Source organism: Lytechinus pictus, chromosome 3 (assembly GCF_037042905.1).
Source record: "Lytechinus pictus isolate F3 Inbred chromosome 3, Lp3.0, whole genome shotgun sequence".
Taxonomy (NCBI): Eukaryota; Metazoa; Echinodermata; class Echinoidea; order Temnopleuroida; family Toxopneustidae; genus Lytechinus; species Lytechinus pictus.
The window spans coordinates 62545885-62569565 of NC_087247.1; the positions used below are offsets into that span (position 1 = coordinate 62545885).

General features: G+C 35.0%; 2 protein-coding genes across 4 annotated transcripts in view; one reads left to right on the forward strand and one right to left on the reverse strand.

Annotated features, from left to right (window-relative positions):
- The first annotated feature begins 8147 nt into the window (after nucleotides 1-8147).
- On the forward strand, nucleotides 8148-20857 carry LOC129256839 (calcium-independent phospholipase A2-gamma-like). 2 transcript variants are annotated; one of them, XM_054895033.2, is made up of 8 exons: nucleotides 8148-8322; nucleotides 11543-13160; nucleotides 13593-13897; nucleotides 14308-14574; nucleotides 15045-15111; nucleotides 15468-15659; nucleotides 16319-16520; nucleotides 17307-20857. In XM_054895033.2, the coding sequence occupies exons 2-8, from the start codon at nucleotides 11673-11675 to the stop codon at nucleotides 17555-17557; spliced, it is 2772 nt and encodes a 923-aa protein (XP_054751008.2). In that variant the 5' UTR covers nucleotides 8148-8322; nucleotides 11543-11672; the 3' UTR covers nucleotides 17558-20857. The 2 variants fall into 2 exon arrangements, with proteins under 2 accessions (XP_054751008.2, XP_063953604.1); XM_064097534.1 differs by lacking the exon at nucleotides 8148-8322 and adding an exon at nucleotides 8443-8521.
- The window catches only part of LOC129256838 (hemicentin-1-like), a 58825-nt gene continuing 55839 nt past the window's right edge, over nucleotides 20696-23681 (reverse strand). For both annotated transcript variants that reach the window (XM_054895031.2, XM_054895032.2), the window contains one exon: nucleotides 20696-23248. In XM_054895031.2, the coding sequence (XP_054751006.2) occupies nucleotides 23223-23248 (26 nt within the window). In that variant the 3' untranslated portion in view covers nucleotides 20696-23222. The remainder of the gene's footprint in view (nucleotides 23249-23681) is intronic.

The following is a 23681-nucleotide window of genomic DNA, read 5'->3' on the forward strand; positions in this document are numbered from 1 at the left end:
CAGTATCTTTTCACGTAAGTAAATACAATTCTAAAAATGATAGAGAATGCAGAAATTTATTCCAAAAAAAATAGTTACCTCTCGTCAACAGCATGCATATCAAATTCACACGTGCACCGCTGTTTTCCGTACGTACGTACCGGTACGTCCGATCTAGTCTGCAGGCACAGACCCTGATTGGAACTTTGATCAATAAGTGTGCCTCCACGCAAAGACTAGCACATACAAAACTTGCTGTTCCAATAGCTAGAGAGCCTTCAGTACACAAGGCATGAGTAGGCTGCACATTCAGACCCTTAACTCGAGTGAAGGGTTTGCCCAGCAGACTACGTCCGATCCGTGGTGGTGCGTATAATGCACTGGGGCCGATTGCACGAAAGGGTCTTTCAAAGGACCGTCTTTCGTGTCGCCCATTAGTCCTTTGCCGGGACTGTTCTACTTTTCAGTTGATCAATAACACAATCCTCGACCTCTACGCCCGAAATGAAAACAGCCACACGATTTCCTACCCTCATAGGGCAGGGATAGCGCGATCACTGGCGATGGCGCGCAGGGGAGAATAAAGCAAGGGGAGAGAAATAACAAGTACACCGACGTCTAGAATCTAGACTAGTCGCCCATCTTTTATGATGCGCTATAAGCGGGGTGTTCCTGAAATTTATGATAAACAAATAAAATTCGTAAGCTTGCTTTTAAATCAAATTTTATACAATTTCATGAGTTATACATCATTTTATAAACAAATATTTTGTTTATTTTAACGGACTAATAAAATATGTTTGCAGATAATTTATTTGAAATGCGTTTCACATGGCGCATCATAAAAAATGGGCTACACGAAAGACGGTCCTTGCAAAGACCCTTTCGTGCAATCGGCCCCTGATCTCTCCACTAACATCGTACGCGCGCCGCTTATAGCTCGCTGCTGAAATAAACAGTGGGCTGCCAACATAGAGTTATTTAGTACGTATTTAACTCTATGGCTGCCAAGTTCAAGTTCAAGTTTCAAGTTTAATTTATTCAAAAACTAAACATACATGTATAAGTACAAATCAATGAACAGATACCGATAATACAAAAGGATAGATAACATAATTATATGAGAGGTTTTCGAGGACCCCTAAAAAGCAGAGCTTGTGAGTGGGGCCCTGACATAGAGATCTCTATATATGCGTATCTCTATGGGCCCTGGCCTCTGGGCTGCACCAGGGGCCGCGGATGCGGGGGGGGGGGTGCTTTTTTCCAAAACTGTGTACAAAAACGTAAAAATGACCATATGATTGTGATTTTTTGCATGGTCAGCCCCCCCCCCCCCCACTTTGAAACCCGTTCCGCCGCGGCCCCTGTGCACTACTACCTTTCTTGTCACTTTCACTTTATCATATGGCCCTCGAATGTCAGTACCGGTATTTACTCTACTGTAAACAATTTTTTTTAATGTTAATATTAATCTGATTTGTAACTTTTGAAAAAGCGCTCAATAAGAAGTAATTGTTATTGTTTATTACATATGAATTTGTTACCCCCTATTTTGTTCACCTAATATGAAGGTTTTATTCAGCTTGGGTCGGCTGTATTTGGCAGTTAATGATACGCGTACCGCCTTGACCGAACTGTGCGAAGTCTGTGTGGTCTGTGTGGTAGAGATAGGCCGGGCCGTAAACACTACTTCTTGGGGGTGCATAAATTGCCCTAATTAAGTTTATTAATTGTGACAAAATAGAATCACTGTAATTTGTTTATGATATTGACTGTGGTACGACATAAGGATAACGGAGCAGCTTCTGTTTATGTTAAGATATAGACATATAAGGAAATGTTTTCTTCTGACCAAAAAGTGAGAATAATTTTCTCTGATTCTGTACTCCTTCCCTCGATGTACTCCCGAGTTCAGGTTCAGTTGTCTTAGCGACGCGTTGTTTACTACTGCGCGCATTGTGTGTGTACGTGATTATTGCATAGAAAGGTATTCGGCGTATTGTGTGGTGTATACACCGTTCATGTGCTGCACGTATACGTATATGCACCGGTATGCACACATTATTCATCCCTGGATTTGGCTTCTTAAAATGAGACAAGCATGATTTAACGTGAAAATTGACGGAGCTAAATATTAATCAATCAATATGAATTTTATATGTATGAAAAGCTTACATGTTACAAATCCCTGTCTGGGAACGAGGATTTCCCAATCTAACGCAAAACGCGCTGCTGCCAGGTTGAACATCGTATACCAAATTCAAATCGAGCACAGTGCGACCAATTAATGGATATTGTGCATGATAAGAACAAAAAAGTTAATTGCATTGTAAAGTTTAACCTATAGAAGTGACGATTTTTTTTTTCAAGAATGGGCATGATTTTACATGTAATGAAAAGGAAATGTTCTCTTCTTCTTCTTATATCTAGGACGAGGATATTGTACCCCCTTTCAATTTTTGATAGGAGAGGAAAGAGTATAAGAGTTGATAGGCATACTAAAATAGACAATCGTGCGCAGTGCGACTAATCAATTAACGTAGATTATGCGTGATAAATACAAAAAAAGTTCATTGGATTGTAAAGTTTGACCTAAAAAACACGGCGGTTTTTTTCAACCAATTAGGTTGAACCTTATATCACAAGAAAGAGTTACAACCTGTCTATCTGATAGTCGTTGAACTGAGACATTTTGATACGAAAGTCAGACGCTGTAAGAGAAGATCGAGCCCAAAACAGTGCAAAAAGTGCTTCTCTCACACAAAAACACGAGAAACTGTGTATTTTCAGTAAAAAAAAACACGGTTGTTTTTTTAATCAGAATATAAAATGACAGTTATCATGAGATGTAGAACAAGTCTAAGATTAAGAAACCGTTTGAACCCGTGAAAAATCTCGAGCGGTTTTTGAGATATGAGTTAAAAGAGCCGAAAATGGGTCTATTTTGTCAAGTTTTTGACGCCGGAATAGGGGATTTGCCACGGTGCGCGTTAAGTGAACACAACAAATTCATATGTTCACATAAACTCACTTGCGGAATTCCAATTGAGGTTCTACGAGGTATCGGATAGAGCGCCCCTGAAAATTTCATCAAAATCGGATATAAAATAAGAAAGTTATGACATTTTAAAGTTGTGCTTAATTTCACAAAAAATTTATATGCATTATGTGGGTATGCAAACAAGGAGACTGATGACGTTAGGTATCCCTCACTTTTTCTTTTTAATTTTGCCACATAAAATGTTCTCCTCAATATAGTCAACTTGAGTGAAACCGAGTGGAACAACGAATAATTCTCCCTTGAACATGTAGAATTACCATTTTTCAATATTAATAGTGCAGTCAAGTTGGTTATTCAAATATGTAAAAATTAAGTATTGTATAATTCGAACAATAAAAAAAGAAAGAAACAGTGAGTGAAGGACATCATCGACTGTCTCATTTGCATGTCACTGAATTGTGTATATCACTATTTTGTGAAAAATAAGCGAAACTTTAAAATGTCATAACTTTCTTATTTTACATCAAATTTTGATGAAATTTTCCATTTTCAACGTTATGCTATAGTGGACTTAACCTGTAAGGATAGGGTTTCACACACCAATACTTGATTGTTAAGGGGTACATTTTCAGAACATATGGAAAATATTTGTTTAGGGTGCTTTTCGAAACCCCATGGTCACGCGTGATGGTATCCACTCGTCAATGAAAGTGCCCCCGGTCCTAAACTTGTCAATTTTCTTTTTATTTCATTTGTTTGGGGTCTTTTTTGTCTCAGGCATTTTCATTTTCATTTCATTTCATTTATTTCATTTACAACAAAATATAAATCAAATAAATACAATCATAACAAGTCAACATCATAAAAAATATACCAAGGTCATAAAATCAACTTTAAAAAGACATGTTATAAGAAAGTTACATACAAAATAATCATGTGTAAAGGATTTGTGATTTATAATTTGTGAAAATGGAGGATCCCACTAAAAAGCAAAGCTTGTATATTGTGGGCTCCTCAAAATATGACAAGCGAGAAATAAATTTTATATATACAAATCAAAATATAAACTATGATTACCAACAGGAGACATCATTAAAAGAAAATATTAAATAACCAAAATATACGAAAATTACGCAAAAATCTTATGAATGAGAAACAGTATCAAAAAGAAAGCGGATGAATGAGAGAGAGAGAAGGAGGAAGGGTGTGGGTGAGGAATGAATGTGAGAACTGCATATGAACTACAGAGAGAGGAGTGTATAGACAAACAGAAGCAAAGTAGCGCATGAGTGAAAAGGAATTAACAGTGAATAAAGATAAAAATCTCTGATGATGTATTTTTTAGACGTGATTATAGGATTTCAGTAAGAAAGAATTTAACTTTCTTTTAAAAGTGTGCAGAGAGGGGGAATTTTTTAAGTCGTTATGAAGGGAATTCCAAAATTTTGGGCCTTCATAAATGAAAGTATTTTTGGCTTTGAACGTCCTGAAAAGCGGTAAATGGAATTCATCTGATTGCCTATAGTTGGGTATTTATGAATGCTCTCATTTTTTATGAAACATGTCATGAAAAACAATTGTTAAATCATACAGAAACTGACCTAGTTGAAATGAATATAAATCCTTATTTTTAAAAATCTTGTTTAAAAAAAATAAAGAATTAGTCAGTGTATGAGAGCGTATATATTGAAGCATTGCAAATAATCCGGATAACCTTCTTTCGCAGTATATAGAAAAATCTTTTCTATCAATGTTTGATGGGTATTACCCCAAATCAAGAGACCGTAATTCAGGTATGGCAAAATCAATGACGAATAATAATGAGGATTGTGGTAAAAGAAATTACATTCTATTGATAACACCAATATTTCTTGATATAGTTTTACATACATTGTTAATATGCATATTCCATGTAAGATGGTTATCAACTATGACCCCCAAAAATTTAGTATGAGAAATTTGTTTTAATGGTGTGTTGTTTAGAATTATATCTGAAGGTATAATAAATCTAAAGAGTTGCTAAATAGCATGTAATTTGTCTTTTGTAAATTAAGTGAAAGTCTGTTCGCATGTATCCATTGCGATATATTTAATAACTCAGTATTAACTGTATCAACTAAAATATTTGGATCTTTATGTGAAAAGAAAATATCGGTATCATCAGCAAATAATATAAATGATAAGGAGTTTGATGATCTATAGAAGTCGTTTATGTACAAAACAAAAATAAGAGGGCCAAGTAAACTTCCTTGTAGTACACCGCAACTGGTGTTTCGTATAGTTCAGATTCATATTCGTTTAAAGATATTATTGTTTCCTATTCAGTAAATAAGTCCTGATCCACTCCAAGGCCTTCCCACGCACACTATAGTGCGACAGTTTATAAAGTAAAATGTCATGGTTAATGGTGTCGAAGGCCTTGGAGAAGTCCAGGAATATACCTATAGTGTGGGACGATAAATCAATTGAGTGAGAGACTTTTTCAACAAAAGACAATAAAGCGTGTACGGTATCTGTGCTTCTTACGGAAGCCAAACTGAAAGTGAGAAAATCTATATATCAAACTTCTTAAAAAACGAAATTACACGAGTATATATAATCTTTTCCAATAACTTAGGAAACTAAGATAATAAAGAGATAGGTCTATAGTTTCCAACATCAAGCTTATCACCTTTTTTTTTTAAAGTGGAATGACCTTCGCAGTTTTCATTGCATTGGGAAATTGACCACACGATATGAAAATATGGACCAAAGGGTTGACGATAAACGGTATAATGGATTTAAATATAACATTGTTGATTTCATCATATCCTGAACTGTTTTTATTCTTCAAATCCGAAACGATTTTTATTATTTCTTGTTTATTTGTTGGTAAAATGAAAACGGCATTGGGATTTTGATTACCTAGAAAATCTTTAAAATTTATATTTGTTGGTGGAACAGTATTAGCAAGATTATTTCCAATTGAAGAAAAATAATCATTAAAATTTTTTGCAATTTCTTTGGGGTCTTCTGTTATCTTAATTTCATGGTTTATTTTAGTATCATCACAATTATTATTTACTTGGTTCATTGCTTGCTTAATTATACTTTCCAGGTATTTTGCGTATCATTTTTGAAACGAGCTTTTTAAACGAGCAACAACATAATTTCTCTTTCTAAACGAATAAGTCTAGTTAATGTGTTTTTATAGTTAGTGTATTTTTGCTTAGACTGTTCAGTACCCTTTATTTTGCGCCACCCCGCTCCATCAATTAGTAACATTTTTTCCTAGTACCTTTCCTTTTGCATAAATCCCTCATACATATGTTATGCTTTCTTTTCTCGGTAGTTTTTACTTTTGATCTCTCTAAAAAAATTTACTTGCCATGCAGGCATATTCTCTTTGGGGGACCTATAGGCCACTGGCGGATCCAGGGGGGGGGGGGGGCCTCCGGAGGCACAATTAAAAAGTAATGTAAATGCCGTTTAAACAGAAATGAGCCCCGCCATGGTGTTTGTTATTGATACTTTGCTTTGTATTGTCGCTACATGTAAGCTGCGCGGATAACCGGTATCCGGCCTCTTGGCCGTGTTGTAAATAAAACTCACAACCCTTACTCCGTCTGGTAAATTATCTTTCTTTGCTTTAATAAGACTGGCGCCCCCCTATCGAAAGTGAATACTTTTTTTGCTTGTCAATTTTTTTCGTGGACGAAATCCCCTTAATCTTAGGTTGAACCCCCCTTTTTTTGCTTGTCAAATTTTTCGTGGACGAAATCCCCTTAATTTTTGGTTGAAACCTTTCTTTTTTTTTGCTTGTCAAATTTTTCCTCGGGGAAATGTGCTCCCCCCCTTTCGAAAATTCCTGGATCCGCCCCGGCTATAGGCCTAATGCTTTGACAAGCTCAGCTTCTTTATAAGGTCTCCTCCTGTAGGCCTATAAATTTGAACTTAATCTCATCATCATCCTCCCGCAGATTTTATTATTTTTAGGATGTTTTTATTGTGTTCTCTCAAATCAAAATACACATTCACATTTCATAAACAATTAAGTTGTTCAATTTAATTGAAACATCATCATACAATAAATTCATATCCAATATAATTATACAAAATATACATCAAACTTCAAAGATACCGGAAATTAATACTGAGAATTATGCATTTCAACTATTACTAAATGAAATGTTAAAAAGATGTGTTAAATGACAAGAGAGAAAAAATAACAATTATATAAAAAACAGTGATGTTCTCAACCCCCCCCCCCCCCCTCTCCCCAGGTAGAGCACCCTCCCCTTTATGCCTACTCTACATGGAAGGGACACCAATTCCCCATTCATGCTTTTTTTCTGCAAGAAAAAAAATAGAAACAAGTATGTGTTTTTGTTTATTTTTTTGTGGGGGGGGGGGGGTATCGCATGTGGTTTTGTCTCTCGCTCTATACATACCTCTGCCTCACTCTCCCCATATATCCATTTAATTTCGATTTTCCCATTTCCTTAAATGTAGAAGGAAGGAAAGGAACGTTTAGTCAATCATTTTGTAATCTTTATTTAAAAAAAAATAATAATACTCAAAGGGAGGGAAAAGGGCGCACTCATAACCATGGATGATATTTATAGGAAATTTAAAGAAGAAGAATGGGGGAAAAAGGGCTGGCGGTATAGATAGAGGCAAGATAATGTTGTTATTATTTTAATGTTATGTACAAATGTTGCGAAAGAAGACATAAACGAAGTAACGAACCGTGATCCATTCTAAATTAGAATTAGAATCTCAAAACATTATTGAATTGAGTATTATTGAATTGAATGCATTCACTTTGCTGTATACAGTAAATGTTTTCCAATTTTTTAATTCCTTGCCGGGATTAATCCTTTGTACTTTATTGTAGCTAGACCTACTTGTAATTGTATGAAAATTCAGATACAGTTACAGACAGGGCCCTCCTTTTTTACTCCAGGATGAAAATGAAATGATTTGAAAAGATAAGGAAAGATTATACAAATCACAGAAAATTTGATCAAAATCGGACATGGAATAATGAAGTCCATGCCTTCTGCCCCCTTGGCTATCCAAACAATAACAAACGACGTGTGTCCCCTCAAAACGTGTATGACGTGTAATTTGTTTATATTCATGATCAGCTCTCAGGGTCAAAGGTTCAATTGCACCAATCAGCTTTCGGTATTTTGACAACACCCATCGTATGAGCTTTGTGATGATTTAATACAATAACAATATAAATTTTTTCCTGCGGAACGTACCGTACTGTAGCTGTAGTTACACATCTGAAGTTGAACAGACTGAGGAAGAGAAACTTTTGCTTGAAGAATGAAGGGCATGTATAATTAAGGAGGGTAAGTAGAATTTGATGTAGCTTGTCACTTTTTTAGACTCCACACGCGAACGCTGTCTCAATTAAGTCAAACTCAGTCAACTGGTCGACAAAGTCGGTCTCTCTGGGCTGGCTCTGGTCCACTCACAGTCACGTGCATGGTGTTAGTGTGGGTGGACCAGAGACGTACGAAGGGGGACCGGAGCCCTAACTATTTACATGTAAGTTAAGATTCAACATGAATTTATTTTTATTCCACAAAATTTCAGTTGATAATGTTCCTTATATTCTTAAGAGAAAGTGTGCCAAAAATCTCATAAAAATTAAAACAAATAATATGATTTTCTTGGTCTTTTGCAAAACAAAGTCAAACTCAAAAGGCATTGGAATCTTGCTCTGTCTTGCTTGGAAAAAACCTTGTCCTTGAGCATGGCCAGTCAATTTTCAGATTGAACAAAGAAATTGTAATGTAGAATCCACTAGACCTACCCCCTTGTCTGCGCACCCACGTTTCGGGGATATTTGATAAGATTAAGAAAGGCTGCATTTTGAAGCCACCACATGAAATGCCCGAAATTCATTATTTTTCTACCATTTTTAGTTAGATTTTTTAATGAATATTTTCCATGTATTGCCATTGCATATCTTCTTTTAAGTTTAACTAGATTCGCAAAGACAAGGGGCACTGCACAGACTTTTACCAGGCAAGATACCCGGGGGGTCACTCTCCACATGGCCTGCTACGCGCACCCGCGTCCAGAAAAAGCGTCGAAAAGGGTCCCGTTTCAGGCGCTCAGGCGACGTCGACGTCTTTGGCAAAAAGGGTTGCATTTCAGCACCATTCGCTGGTAAATCGCCTTTTAGGGTAGCCTTTTCTCTCTCTTCACGCCATTTAGGGTTGCTAATTTGGTTATGAAGATGACGCGCCATTGAGGGGTGTAAATTTGAATAGATCTACGCCATTTAGGGTTGCAAATTTGAGAAGATTCGGGAGCAGACCTAAGCCATAAGAAAAACACCATGAAGGGCGTGATTTTAAGGGATACAAAATAATCCTCGCACACGCCGGCGCCAGCGCATCACTTATGAGAGAATACCCCCGTACAGTATATCTTAGACCCGGCTCTATACCAGGCAGCATGCCTAGGCTAGGGTTTAGGTCTATAGTCTATTCCATTTTGTTTTATTCATACCAGGGATCCCTACATTGATTTTTTTTATTATCAATTAAAACAAAAAAAGAAGATACAGGTTTAATCAATGTATGTATTTTCCAACACATTAACTGGTATGGATTCAATTTTTTCAAGTTTTGATGAAATTGGTAAAATGAATGGTAAGTGATGCATCAGTCAGTCAAGTCAAGCAACATTTTTCACTAGCATTCATTAATTTAGGCTAAAAGATGGCTATTCTGTATTCAAAGTGGCTAAGAGTAGTGTCATTGAAAGTAAATTATGCTGGCCTTACTTGCAATAACTTTTTAAAAATGCCAGAAATTTAATAACTGTTGTATGTAACATCAATTTCACATCAGTAATCAGTATGGTATCAAATTAATCGATTTCGATATGTTTACGCCACTTAGGGTATTGAATTAGGGGCTTTTCTCTGTTAACGCCACTTAGGGTGCCTTTTCTCATGGGTTACGCCATTTAGGGTTGCAAATTTAGTTAATGTAGTTACGCAGTTTAGGGTGCATTTCTGAGGGTGTCGGACACGGGTGGGTAGCAGTCCATGTGGAGAGTGACCCCCCCGGGGCAAGATAATGATTTGTTGCCTTACTTTGTAGTGTGTACTGCGTTGGCATAAGGCCCTAGGCCTAGCCTTTAAAGACCGCACCGGGCCGTGTCTGTACAGAGCAAATTGTATTTCAATACCAAGTCCATGCTTTACAATCAGGATAATGACTAACTAGACTCTAATGGGCAAATGATTAGGTAATTTAGGTTATTGCTTGAACCATGAACTGGAAAAAAGGTTCTGCAAGTGTTTTCGAGCTAAATGTACGTTAGAACTCTGGGCCGAATCTGTTATTTTGTCCATTCACCACTTAATCCGCAAGACCAATTTATATTTATTGAAGTTTCTTGTTTGTATTGTTGAAATCCACCATTTTAAGGTCAATTTTTAAACTGAAAACATTATTAGCCAACAAGAGTAGGATTCGAACCCATTACTTCAGAGCAGAGTAAGGTGTTGGTCAGATATACTTTAACCACCACTAGACCACAAGCAATTGGCTACAGAATTGAGTCTTCTAAAAGGCTTTATAACTCCACTTCTTCTGTATTTTTTATTGGATTTTACAAATGTTAAGTTTTATATTAGGCCTATTTGCTGATATTGCTAAGCTCTGGCATGATTTTGTCGATCAATACAAATCATTTTAGAGCTTTTAATAGCAATAATTTCTTCTTTTTTATTTACTATTACTTATTCATATTTTATCAGTGTAGCCCATTAAAAAAAAGTTGATTTAGATAAAATGAATGACTATGATACATGAATAGTCTAAAATGCATATTAAAGAATTTATGATAAATCTTTCAGGATTTATCTTATAGCATTTTATGTTACAAATGAATACATCAAAACCAATTAAGAATTAGAAAAAAAGAAAAAAAAGAGCAAAGAGGTTCAAGTTAAGAGCATGTGACATAGAGATCACTTTTATCTAAGTTGATCAGCCTAGGTACAATTGGTAATGAAATAAGCAAAAAATTTGAGGAGGCACAAAATGGCGTGTGTGAAAAATTCTTAAAAGTCCTGAGTGAGCGAAGCAAGCAAGGAAAATTTTTGACCTTAGATTTTGACATAGGCCTACAGTGTACATGAAATATTCAGAAAATAACATCATATCTTACCCTTTTCCTCTCCCTTTTTTTTAAATTTTTTTAAATTCAACATGGAAATTTTTTTGTGGGGGAGGGGGGCATGACCTCCAAGACCCCCATCTGAATACCAGTGGTAACACCGAGACGTTTAAAACTACACTTCTCAATATCAATATTTTCATAACTTGTACAAATTTAGATATTTTTGGATAAGTTTAGTCTTTATGTGGAACCCAAATAATACACATTAATTCAACTATATCAAAGAAAATGGTGCTGAAATACAGATATAGTTTCTAGAAATATCTTTATATTTTGAACTTTTTGATTTACAACTTGCAGAATTCAGTTATTAATTGCAATTTAAATGATGTTTATTTTATTTACATAATTTGTCTCTTTCAGTACTTCAAGTAACCAACACTGTGTAATATTGGGACATCCTGCTGTAATGAAGAATAGAGAGTGAAAGCCTTCAAAGACAAAAATCATTATAACTGTGGTCCAGAAGTACAGTAAAACTCCGTTGACAGCAATGGATATACAGAAACCTGTTCTCATGGGAAGACTTCTCATTGGAAGGCAACTTGAAACTTACAACTGGCACAGAAAGAAATTCCATAGGTGCTGCAAGGCTAAGTATAGGTCAGGCAAGGCTGTCATGCTTACAAGTACTGCATACATGAATATTATCAGCAACAGTAGTCTCCATCAAGGACACAAGCAATTGGCATATTTGAGCGCCAGATTCCAGTCTTCTAAAGGTAATAGTAGGAAGGAGAATGGTATGTCTTTGGCAACCCTTTATCATGCAGCTGGGTCTGTGAGCAACTCTGTACAAAGGAAGATTGTGGATGGAGTATTCACTCCTGTCATCTTGTACAGTTATCAGCTGTTACCAAAACTCTCTATCAGAGATCACAAAGTGTTAAGCCAAAAGAGGGTTGACCAAGAGCGACAGAATCTTCAACTTCAGAATGAGAAGATAGATGAAAAAAGGGTGCCAAATGTTGAAAACCACAAAATACCTCAAATTACTAATCCTCCAATTGTAGGGGAAAGACTAAATGAAAGCAAAGCTGTAAAGTTTGACATGCCTGATTCAAAGAAAAAGGCTGCAGCTTACTGGGTTGAGTTGCCATCCCTGAAGAAGTATGCATCTGAAATGGGCCTCTCAGCAACACGTGTGCTTCATCGAAAGAGATTTGCAGATGCCGTAGCATCAGAGAATCATGCAGAGAATAAACCTTTGATGAAGAGCCAGTTTGATTCAGAACATTATCAATCTGAATCACAACCCATTAACTCATCAGAATGTGTAACAGACAATAAAGATCCCAAGCAGTTAAATGAAAATACTTATCAAGATAATAATGCGAGCTCTACCTCTTATGTTCAGGACAATGTAAAGTCTGCAGCTGAAGTTGCCCACCCATCTTCAAGTAGTGTTTATAATATCTTTAAAAAGTTTGGTTTCACATCATCATCTGCAGCTGTTAGTTCATCATCAATAAGTAGTGATTCAGATAAAGATATGGCAACTCATAAAGTGACTATGCCTAGTAATCCTGAGAATTCCAGAACAGCAGTGAAATATGAGGATTCTGCAAGACAGAGTGCATCAGCGTCAAGAGTGCTGTCAGAGGAATCTGATGATTCAGGCAAGGAACAGGGCACAGTCTCTTACATTTATAACAATTACAACCTCAAGTACATTCAGGTAAATCTTTTCAGGTCACCAAACTCAATCTTAACAATTAAGAAAAAGCAGAAACCTGTTGTTACTCTGCCTGCAAGTGAAGAAAGCACTGCGTATTTTGATTCAGATATTCCATTATTGGACATGACTGAAGCTCTGAATAGCAAGGATGCATCAGGAGTTGTTGGTAATACAGGAAGCACACCATCAGTTGTGGTTGATAAGAGCAAGAGATATGCTGCTGTTGCAGACAAGATCAAGGAGGAAAATGCAAAGATGAAGGCAGCTGAAGCAGACAAGCCTTCAAGAAAGATAGTAAGACCAGTAAGTTTGGCTGTTAGCATGTATGTCATAATGTCATTTAATGTTTATTGATTAGCAATGCCATATAAAATCAATGTGAGATCATCTAAAGGGACCTACTAAATCAATTCATGATTTGTCTTGGCTGAAATCATGGCAGTTGGAGACTGTTTTTAATTATTAAGAAAAATCAATGCTAAATTTTAGGAAATGTGAATACTGTGCAAGCCTGTATTGTTCTGAACCTGAACAACTAAGAATTGGAACAAGGACTTTTATGCAGTTCATCTTTGTCATTAAATTAATAATGTGATTTTGAAATATTGATTTGTTAACATTGAAAGACAATTAATACTATTCAATTTCTTGATTGCTTTAATTAAAGACCAATGAGCTTGTAGAACTATTTTGTAATGACTTATCATCTCATTATGTATACCATGTTTTCTTTAGGTCATCTCAAAGGCCAATGTAGATGCCAGGACCAAGTCTCTAGCTCAAGGAATCACCTCTGCAACCTCTAATGCCTCCTGTCGAATGAAGATTGAACGTCTGTGCAATCACCTCATTCAGTACCCAGAGTCGAGACAAGCTGCCATTCAGGAAAGGCTTATACCAACACTCCTGAAGGTAAAACAGAAGAATAAAGATACTGCTATCCTTGCTCAGGTTCATCAACTACTTGCTCAGTTGGGTTATGCCTCTCCAGTCCATAACAGAGGTATCAGGATTCTCTCTGTTGATGGTGGAGGTTCAAGGTAAGGGAATGCCTACATGCAATCAAATCAACTTTAATTTACCATAGTAGGTACCATAGTAGACACCATGACCAATAGGACATCACTCAATCAAGTTGAAAGAATGGTGTATTGGCATGTCTGTGATGTTGATTTGTTTGTTTTTGGTTGATGTGTTGGCAGAGGATACATTCTATGAAATTTTATTGGTTCCCTCTCTTCTCAAAACAAGGATAACTCATCAACATTGTAATAGTGTAGGCCTATATACCAATAATGTTTAAATTTATATTTACAGTCAGAAAATTTGTACATGCTTTACCCATCAATTACAAACTGATGCTTCTATATAAAATGCAAGTTATTTGATTGGAATATCGGAGATATGTGCATGTTAATGGATCACCAAATCTTTCCTTATGTTTTCTCAGGGGTATCATTGCCATTGAGATTCTGAGAGAGCTTGAGAAACAATCTGGCAAGCCAGTCCATGAGATGTTTGATTACATCATTGGTGTCAGTTCAGGTGCTGTATTAGTCTACCTATTAGCATATGCCAAGGCATCTCTTGATGTATGTGAACAACTCTTCAAGGAGCTTAGTGTAGAAGTCTTCAATAGGAATACACTACTAGGTACCAGCAAACTCTTCTTCAGTCATGCATTCTATGATACAGATGCTTGGATGAGGATATTAAGGTAACATTTTATCTCAAAACCCAGTATAAAAGTAAGAAAAAAAAGATGATTTTATAAGTGTTAAGATTCCCAAAATCTTTTTACATCAATAAAAAAAAAGTTAATTGTATATAAATGAAATGGCATGGGCAGTGAATGAAAAATTTTCACATTAATAGTTCTTTTTCTCTACAATTCATTAAGTTTATATTTCTATGAGCATTTGTAGTTTTGCAGCAATGCTGATGTTGAAGTGTTGAGGTGTTCTATGATGTTGTGTTATGATTTCTATGGTTTGATGAAGATCAATTCCTTCTTCATTGAGTACCATTTATATAAAACCTTATCAAATTCAAGATACTTCAAGTTCGAGTTCAATTTATTTATACTTTGAATGTAATCTTGTAGTTGCTGTTTAAAATCACAATGAATTTTAATCAAAAATCTTTAACCTTTCTATTATTTTCCGTTTCTTTCGTCTCTCTGATCAGGAGTCACATGCATGGTCTCGGACAAATCCCAGCTATAGAAATGTCACAGGATCCAAATTGTCCAAAGGTAGAGTTCAATATACAATTTCGATACATTTTTTTATATACTTGCATGTAGGCTTTCATTTTGTTAAGTTCTTAAGTATTGCTAATGAACTGATAAGATGGAAGAAGAATATCATATATGAAATTCTTTCCAAGTACTAGGAAATAAAGATAATGGTCAAATATGTGAATGGACAGATAGAATTAATCCAATAGCTAGATAAAGAAGACATGTACACAGTATAAAGTTCTGATATATTTACTTCAGTTACACAGTGGATGATATACTGTCGATAAAAAAATTGTATGAAAAGAGAGATTACATGCATTTTTTCCCATTCTACCAATGGTATGTAATTATGTTCTGTTTTCTATTAGGTTGCTGCTTTAGCTACACTAATGAATGCAGGACCTATCAAGAACTACCTCTTCCGTAACTACAACCCACCTCCTAATACTACATCCTTCTACCAAGGTTCATCAAAGTATCAACTATGTGAGGGTCTTAGGGCATCATCAGCTGCTCCTGGTTACTTTGAAGAATACAAACTCAATGATCATGTCTTTCAGGTAAGAAATTCATTCAGATCAGTCTGGAGAAAATTGACAGAGTCTACAAATAAAGTTTTCAAACTGATTTTCAAACTTGTAAAAAATTTGTAGGATATTAAGAAAACAATTCAAAACAAAAATCTATTGAATGGGTTCATGGAAATATTGTGGTGGCGATTTGGGGTTTTAAAAATCATTCATTGTATATGAAATGGTTACAAGTGGAAACTCAGTACAGTTGCTCTTCTGCAAAGCACTTAGCCTATGATAACTAATTTCTGTGAGTTGGAGTGAACTCTTTTTGGACAGTATCAAAATGTATTCCCTACTAATAGATGCATTGTCAATGGATATTTGTTGCAAATGCTGAATCTATTTTTAAGCTTATGATAATGCATATTAATCAACAATGTTCAAGGTCACACAAGGAGCCAGTCATGCTATATATTTTCTGCATATAAAACTGTATACATTCATTAATGGTGTAAATTTCAAAACAGAAATAATGAATATACTCTAGTCTGGAGAGCAGATATGTTGAATATTTTTTGGAAACCTTGGAGACATAACTTGCAATCTGCTGGTAGAGTTGACATATCCATATTCTAATCATATACCTATTCTAATCATATTTCTCAAGTTCTAATAAAAGATTTTGATTTGACCCTTATACACAGGATGGTGGTGTACTAACAAACAATCCCAGTGCTCTAGGCTTACATGAGAGCAAGCTTCTATGGCCAGACACACCCATTCAATGTGTGGTGTCACTTGGTACAGGACGCTATGACCCTATGGAAGAAGGACTAGAGTCACCAGAGTATAGCAGTCTAAAAAAGAAGCTTTACCAGATCATGATCAGTGCTACAGACACAGAATGTGAGTTCAAGACTAGATATAGTTACATCTGTTTTATTGAGCTTATACAAAGATGAATTCTGATATTTGTATTGATTTATTTTGTGTTTTTTTAATAGGTCAAACTACTAAATGTATCATTTCAAGAAAGTAGATTTCCATTAACTGTACAATCAAACTTGTCACACCTGGCCCCAACAATACTACACAAAAAAATTAGAACATGAAGAAATAAAATCATAGTGATGGGTTTTATCAATACATTAAACATATGTGAGGTCAGTTCAGGGCCCCGTCTTACAAAGAGTTCCGATTGATCCAATCAATCGTAACTCTATGGAAATCCATCAGTGTCATATTTTTTTCTACAGGAAATTTACAAAATGTCCTGTGTAAACAAAGAAGAACACACCAAAATGTAAAGAAATCAATGAAATTCTGAATATACATTCATATAGAATTTTTTTTGGAACAAACATACATACTTGATGTTGACGTTGCTGGCCGTCCATAGTTGCGATTGATCATTACAATAGCAACTCTTTGTAAGACGGGCCCCAGGTATGCAAGGTGAACTTTGTGTACCAGGTATATATTGTTTGTGTTACCCTTTAAGGAAAACTGCTCCACCCAAGCTATCTCTATGAAGGGAGAAAATATTTTGAATTCATAAATGATACATACTGGGATTCCTAATGCCACCTACTGGTAGTGTTTAACAATTCTATTGTTGATGTATGATGAAGAAATTCATTAATATGTACTAGTATCTTGGTTTCATTTAAAGGTTTTTCTTTTATCTCATAGCTGTGCACACAACCCTCCAAGACTTGCTCCCAGCTGGATCCTACTTTCGCTTTAACCCTCTAATGTCTGAAGACTTTCTTCTTGATGAGAATCGTCCAGAAAAGCTTGACCAGCTTCAGCAGGAAGCTTTAGACTTTGCGTCCATCAACGAATTGAGAATCATGCAAGCAGCTGGGGTACTGACCAGGGAGAAGTCCAGTCTTCAGAAAGCAATGGATTGGGTCAAACTTCAAAAGGACATGTACCGCTGACCAGGTTCTACAAGACATTCAAGACCTTTTGACCATGAAATGAATTGAGAATCGTGAAGCAGGTGTCCCATGCTCTGTACATCATATTGCTTTGCAGTTTATGGGAAATTGCAATGTCTTAAAACTGTGTTTAGTTATTATTTTTATTACCAAATTAATTCATCCAATTTTTCATTGGTGTTCTAAGAGGGTATGATTTGCAAACTCATAAGACACAATAAGATTGGTGAGCAGAACCCTACTGTAAGGTTAGTGTGGAATGCACTTACACATTAGATTAATTATATCACAGGTCTGACGATAGCAATAATGATAATGCAGTTCTTGTATTACCGCATATCACATGAATGTCCCTAAGCTCTTCCAAAGGACTTGGATATTGTTACCCTGGCTGTAGCCTTGCTTCCTTTTACAGCGCGGAAGCTTTTCAGGAGTAAATACTGGTTTACCTCACCTAGGTTGAGCGAGGAAAATGTGGAGAATTTTTTGCCAAATGAAATTATGCCATGACTGGGATTCGAACCCCTCTGTTGCAAAGTCAGAAGACCAATCCACTGGGCCACAATGCTTAACATGATATGTATATATTCAGTTTTCCTACTCTATTAACAGAGCTATCATGAAAATTTTAATAGACTGCCTCACACTGTATAACCTGCTATGGTGTGATTTCAACTATTCACAGAGAAATATGTTTTTTTTTTGTACATGTAGGTTTTGAATCATCCTTAATAGATTGAATTGGAATTGGGCATCATTCATCATTTCTTGTATACCACCTTATATGAAAGGCAATATATTGGTTCTAAATTGTAACAACATCAAAGCAGTCATGTGATTTGAATTCAATTTGGCGTCTGTTCAGGATGAAGGATCAACTTTTCACAAATTTATATTTAGAATATTGTTTTAAAACATAAATTGAGATTTGACAGTACAAAAGGGGTAATCTAATGCTTTCTGGGTTTATTACCAAAATCAAATTGCTGTTTACAGAGTGGGGTGGGTTTAATATTGCAGAATACAATATAATTTATCAGTGGCGTACGCAGGGGGGGGGGGGGGGGGGTTGAAGAGGTTCAAACCAACCCCTTAAATTTTGTTGATACCCAACCCCCCTAAAATTGTTTTGATTATCTTTTTTTTTCTGGTCCACGAAACGACCTAAAATTTGCGGTGAAGACCTTTTTTTTCCTTCTAAATTTGTTATGGGGTAGTAAACGATGTAAAATTGATGGTAAAGACTTTTTTTTTTGGGGGGGGCGGGTTGTCAACATTTCAATCAGCTTGAAACCCCCCCTTTAAAAAATGAAATCCTGCGTACGCCACTGTAATTTACCTCCATTCAAGTACATTGTAATTAAGTTTATTTAAGGATTTCATGATATAAATCTCGAATCCACAACTTATGGAACTATTGTTGCAGTCCTAGAGTGGCTAAGGGGTCATTAAACATAAAAAGAAAAGCGCATACATTGTATGTGGTAGATTGTACTACAAAGGTTCATTTTTGGCAATCAATTAGTGAGGATGAGTGATTCATTCTACTGTGATGTATGTGATTGTACCAGTATGCTATACTTACATTGTTAGATGTGATGCAAATCCTCTGCACCAGTGACCTTGAGTCATACTAGTGCAGACTTAAGCATACACACTCTTTAACAGGAGGATTGTTTAAGATCAGTGGGAATTAAAAGAGTTTATTTCATTAATATTTTTGTGAATTTTAATTGTTTAAAAAGTGAAAACACAGTTCAGCAAGGCCCTTGGGATGATAAAACTGAAAATATCTTAGCAAATTTTTTATATTTTAAGTTATGAAAACCCCTTAACAATACAATACTTTGATCAGGGCTTTACATTTTATATATTATAAAATTTTGATATATATTTACTGGTAACTTCAAGAAAGTATTACAAGTATTTTATCCTTTGATATTTAAAAAAAATATAATATTACAGTATATTATTAAAAGTAACAAATATTGTGTATTGGAATGCCAGAACAAATGTATGACAGGCCAGTGTACACTGATTGGTTTTTCATGTTTTGACATCCCACTGAAGGAAAACTGCTTGATTCTTAAAGATAAGAATATATATGTACATGCATGTATTAAAGTCTTGTTTGTTCAATTGTAGAGTTAACATGTAAATGCAAGGTTGTCGCATGTCCATTATTACATTTTCAAGACCAATTCATGTGCTTATGTTCTAAAATCTTAAATAACTTGAAACCATTTCCCATGGCTATGTTCATCCCCCCCCAAAAAAAACGATGTGAGTTCTACTACAATTTGTACAAATATGTCAAGTGTAGTTGAGGATTGGATAATTTCCTTTCATGTGCTGCTATCCCTTGAGACTTCATTGCCATACTGTATATAAATGTCATTTATAGACAAGTAGCAGTCTTTTCATAGTGGTAGAGCTACATCATGCTGCAATTATTATATATTTTATGTGAAGACATCAAGTTGCCAACTCCTTAGACCTATACATTTTGCCAGAAATCCTGTTATGTATATACATATATTTTATGCATGTTGCTTCTATTTTACAAAGGTACATCTTTGTATTGTTAATATTTTCCCATACTGCATATAACAGTGTATACATGTAAAGTGTAATGACCAGTGGAAATCCTCAATGTTTCATGTAATAAGAGTGTCTGTTCTTGTACAAATATATGTAGAGATAAATATTTTTGTGATTGACATTTAAGTATTTGATTACTCTTTTCTCCCAAATTAATGGAATGGTAAATCCAGGAATCAGAACTTTCTAATAATCTTCAAATTGTTGCAATATTTTGCTTAACCAGGACAAAAGCTTCAAAACTAAAAATGGTTTGAAAATCTTTTATAACACATTGTGTGTGTCTATTCCATTAACGAATCTGAGCAAAAAAGGAGGTTACTCAGTATATAATATATGTGATTTATTACATTTGTATCATGGGATTGTTTTATTTTTAAGGAGAGTTTAATTGTGCAATTTTGCTTCTTATTTCTGTATTATATTTTCAGATCAATGACTGATCTGATTATGGACACAAATGAATCAAGATAATTTATTGCAAAATATAGTACTAAAAACACACACAAAAAAAACAAGATTCTGTTGAGTTAAAGATGAATTTCAAAAATATACATTTTATTGTTCTACATAATCTATAAGATTGTGAACAATAACACAAGGTTATACAATGTTTTATGTACAGTAAGTAAAAACTCATTTAGACATGAATATATATGTTGATTGAAGCTTAAATATATAAAACTTAATAGTAATTCATTTCTAAGTGTCATGAATGGATTTATTACTTTGTGTGATCCAAAATATATTTGTATCATTGCTGGGGCTACAAAACGTTGTATCAATTTTCACAAGAGTTCAAAAACAAAACAAAACAAACACTGGAGCAATAGGATTGATTTTCCTTTGCAAGATGTAGACAAGAAAGATGTTTTTTGTTAAATCATCCTGTCATTTGCAGTGATTTTCTCTAAATTTTGGAAAACAATGTCTTGATGCCCCAGCTACGATATAAGTAGCAGTAAAGTCAATGAATATGGGCATCCAAGGTGGATTTTCTATTTACCAAATTAAACAAAGAGTAGGCAAATTTGTGAGATAAAAAAATATTTCATTGCAGTATCAACTTTGCTGTAAATCAATATTAAGCAATCTTTATTTACACCAAGTTTAGAAATAATAAATTGGATTTTACAAACACTATCACAAGAACTTACATGTATGAGCTCTTCATGTCACATAATTTTATACAATGACACAAAAATATCTTGCATTAAATAAAGCTTAATCCGAAAAGACTGACATGACAATCTAAATTAGTGATGACGAAGTATATTTACAAAGTATCCTTTCTGCTTCATCTTTATAACTGGGGCAAAGCAAGTTGGTTGCTACATCAAGGCATCAATATTTGGCATATTCTCAAATAGCATAAACACATCTTGATTTTTATTTTAAAGGTCCAGATCTTAAGAGCATTACTCCCCCCCCCCCAGAATATGTTTGAAAGCCAAAAATTGTTACATTTGAGATTGCAAATTTCATGATGGTCCAGATTTTCATGTCTTCTGCCATGAAATATAATTTCAAATATGATAAATTCTGACAGCATGTATTTGCTGAATTCCTGTTGTACATGGAATTTTGTATCAATAATAAAATAAATTTGCTGTTACCAAGACTTCAATTTATGACTGCTGTAACAAGGGAAAGATACATTAATCTCGAGGCTAATTATCTAATTATCGTACTATATACCAGAGTAGAATTATTGTTCATGTATATACAGGCAAGTATTACATGTGTGTGGACAAAGGACAAGTATTGTGCAACTGAAAATTTCCTAGAACTTAAGTCTCCATGAAACAAATGACAAACCTAAAATAATCAGAACTGAGATGAATTAAACCAGTCAACATAAAACTTGCATTTTTTTATAGATTAATACACGTATATAAAAAAAAAAAAATTTGGATAAACAACATGTGCCATGTGTAGATACAATCTGAATCATCACAAAGGACCAAAGTTGAATAGGCATGATCAATGCTCACGTTCATTTGGATGATAATAAGCCTGCAATTCGGTGGATTCACAATACGGCTCACCACCTATCGGTTGCAGCGGACAGGCCAAAATTTGCAATGCCCCATGGGAAAAAGTCAACATCTGCTGAGTGCACTAGTGCATTATGCTGTGCTGGCCGACACGGCTCTAATGGTCTGCATAAAATTATGCTGTTTACCCGGGTCTAGGATATGAGAAATTTTGCTGCAGCTTTTCTTTTGAAATTTAGACCGTTTTTGGTGAATTCTTCCTCCGCTTATCATACGATTTTCATTTTTGAAGCATCTTTACACCAACACACTATGCGCTGGCTGCGCCTAGCCTGTGCGTGATGTCGACCCAAAAAATTAGAAATTGACCTGTCCGCTGCCAACTGATAGATGGTGCACCATATTGTGAATCCACCGAATTGCTTGAGTTTTATGGCTAATCAGGTACTAGTAACAATTGAACATTACATTTCATCTCTTTATGATTGATAGAGAGCACTGCTTTTTGAAAATATATCTATCGGAAATATTTATATCCTGTCACAGGTGTGAAATGAGTGACACACAAAATCCTAATGTAGCTTCCAAGAAATACTACTCATGTACTATCAAGGTCAATTCATCATCAGGAAAAAATACAAAAACAGAATATCATTCCATACATTCAGATAAAAAAAATGAATTACCTTTAAGATCAAGTGATCATGTCCAAATTTAAATTATTTACTGATTTAATTGAAACAAAAGGAATATTTTTGTTTGTTTTGATTCAAATGTTTCATTAAAACAGTCTAGATCAAGAAAAGTGGAAGGGTCCATCTTTAGTGAAAATGATGAAGCATTCACTGAAATTAGATTTCTTGCAAACTTCTCTCCAATGATCTCAAAACAACTGTTGAAATGCCACTCAGCTTGAGGAAGTTCCTTAGAGTGGAGGATGGGTATTTCAAGGTAGTCAGAAGCGTATAAACTGAATGTTATATACAATGTCTGAAGGCAGTGATGATAAATAGATACATAAAGCAGAGTCATTCTATCCTCATGCTTGCACAATGTTGTTAGCTGACTCATTGTCCATGAGATCGCTTTGATTCTGAAAACGAGAAAATAATTCTTTATTGTGCACACAGGAATTAGTGAAAAAGCAGAAAGTAATGACAATTTCACTGCTACCTGAACACTTCATTGCACTGAGATGTTGACATTCAAGATCTAATTTTAGCCATATTTCTTTCATTGAAATTGTAAAGAACCAACATCAAACCAATTATTGCTTTCTCTATGAAAAGATGTGGGGAATTAATTTAACATACAGTTACAACTATTAAACATTACAACTGACAACTCATATTGTACAAAAAGGCCATGCCTCATACTGCCATCCATTGGGAACAAATGCATATGATTATTGAGATACACTCTACTAATGCTGTGATTCTTAATGAAATTTTCAACTGTTATAACAATAAAGGCTACATAAGTTGCTTCTTTTTTTTTAATGACGAAGGAGCAGTTACTCCTCAAGA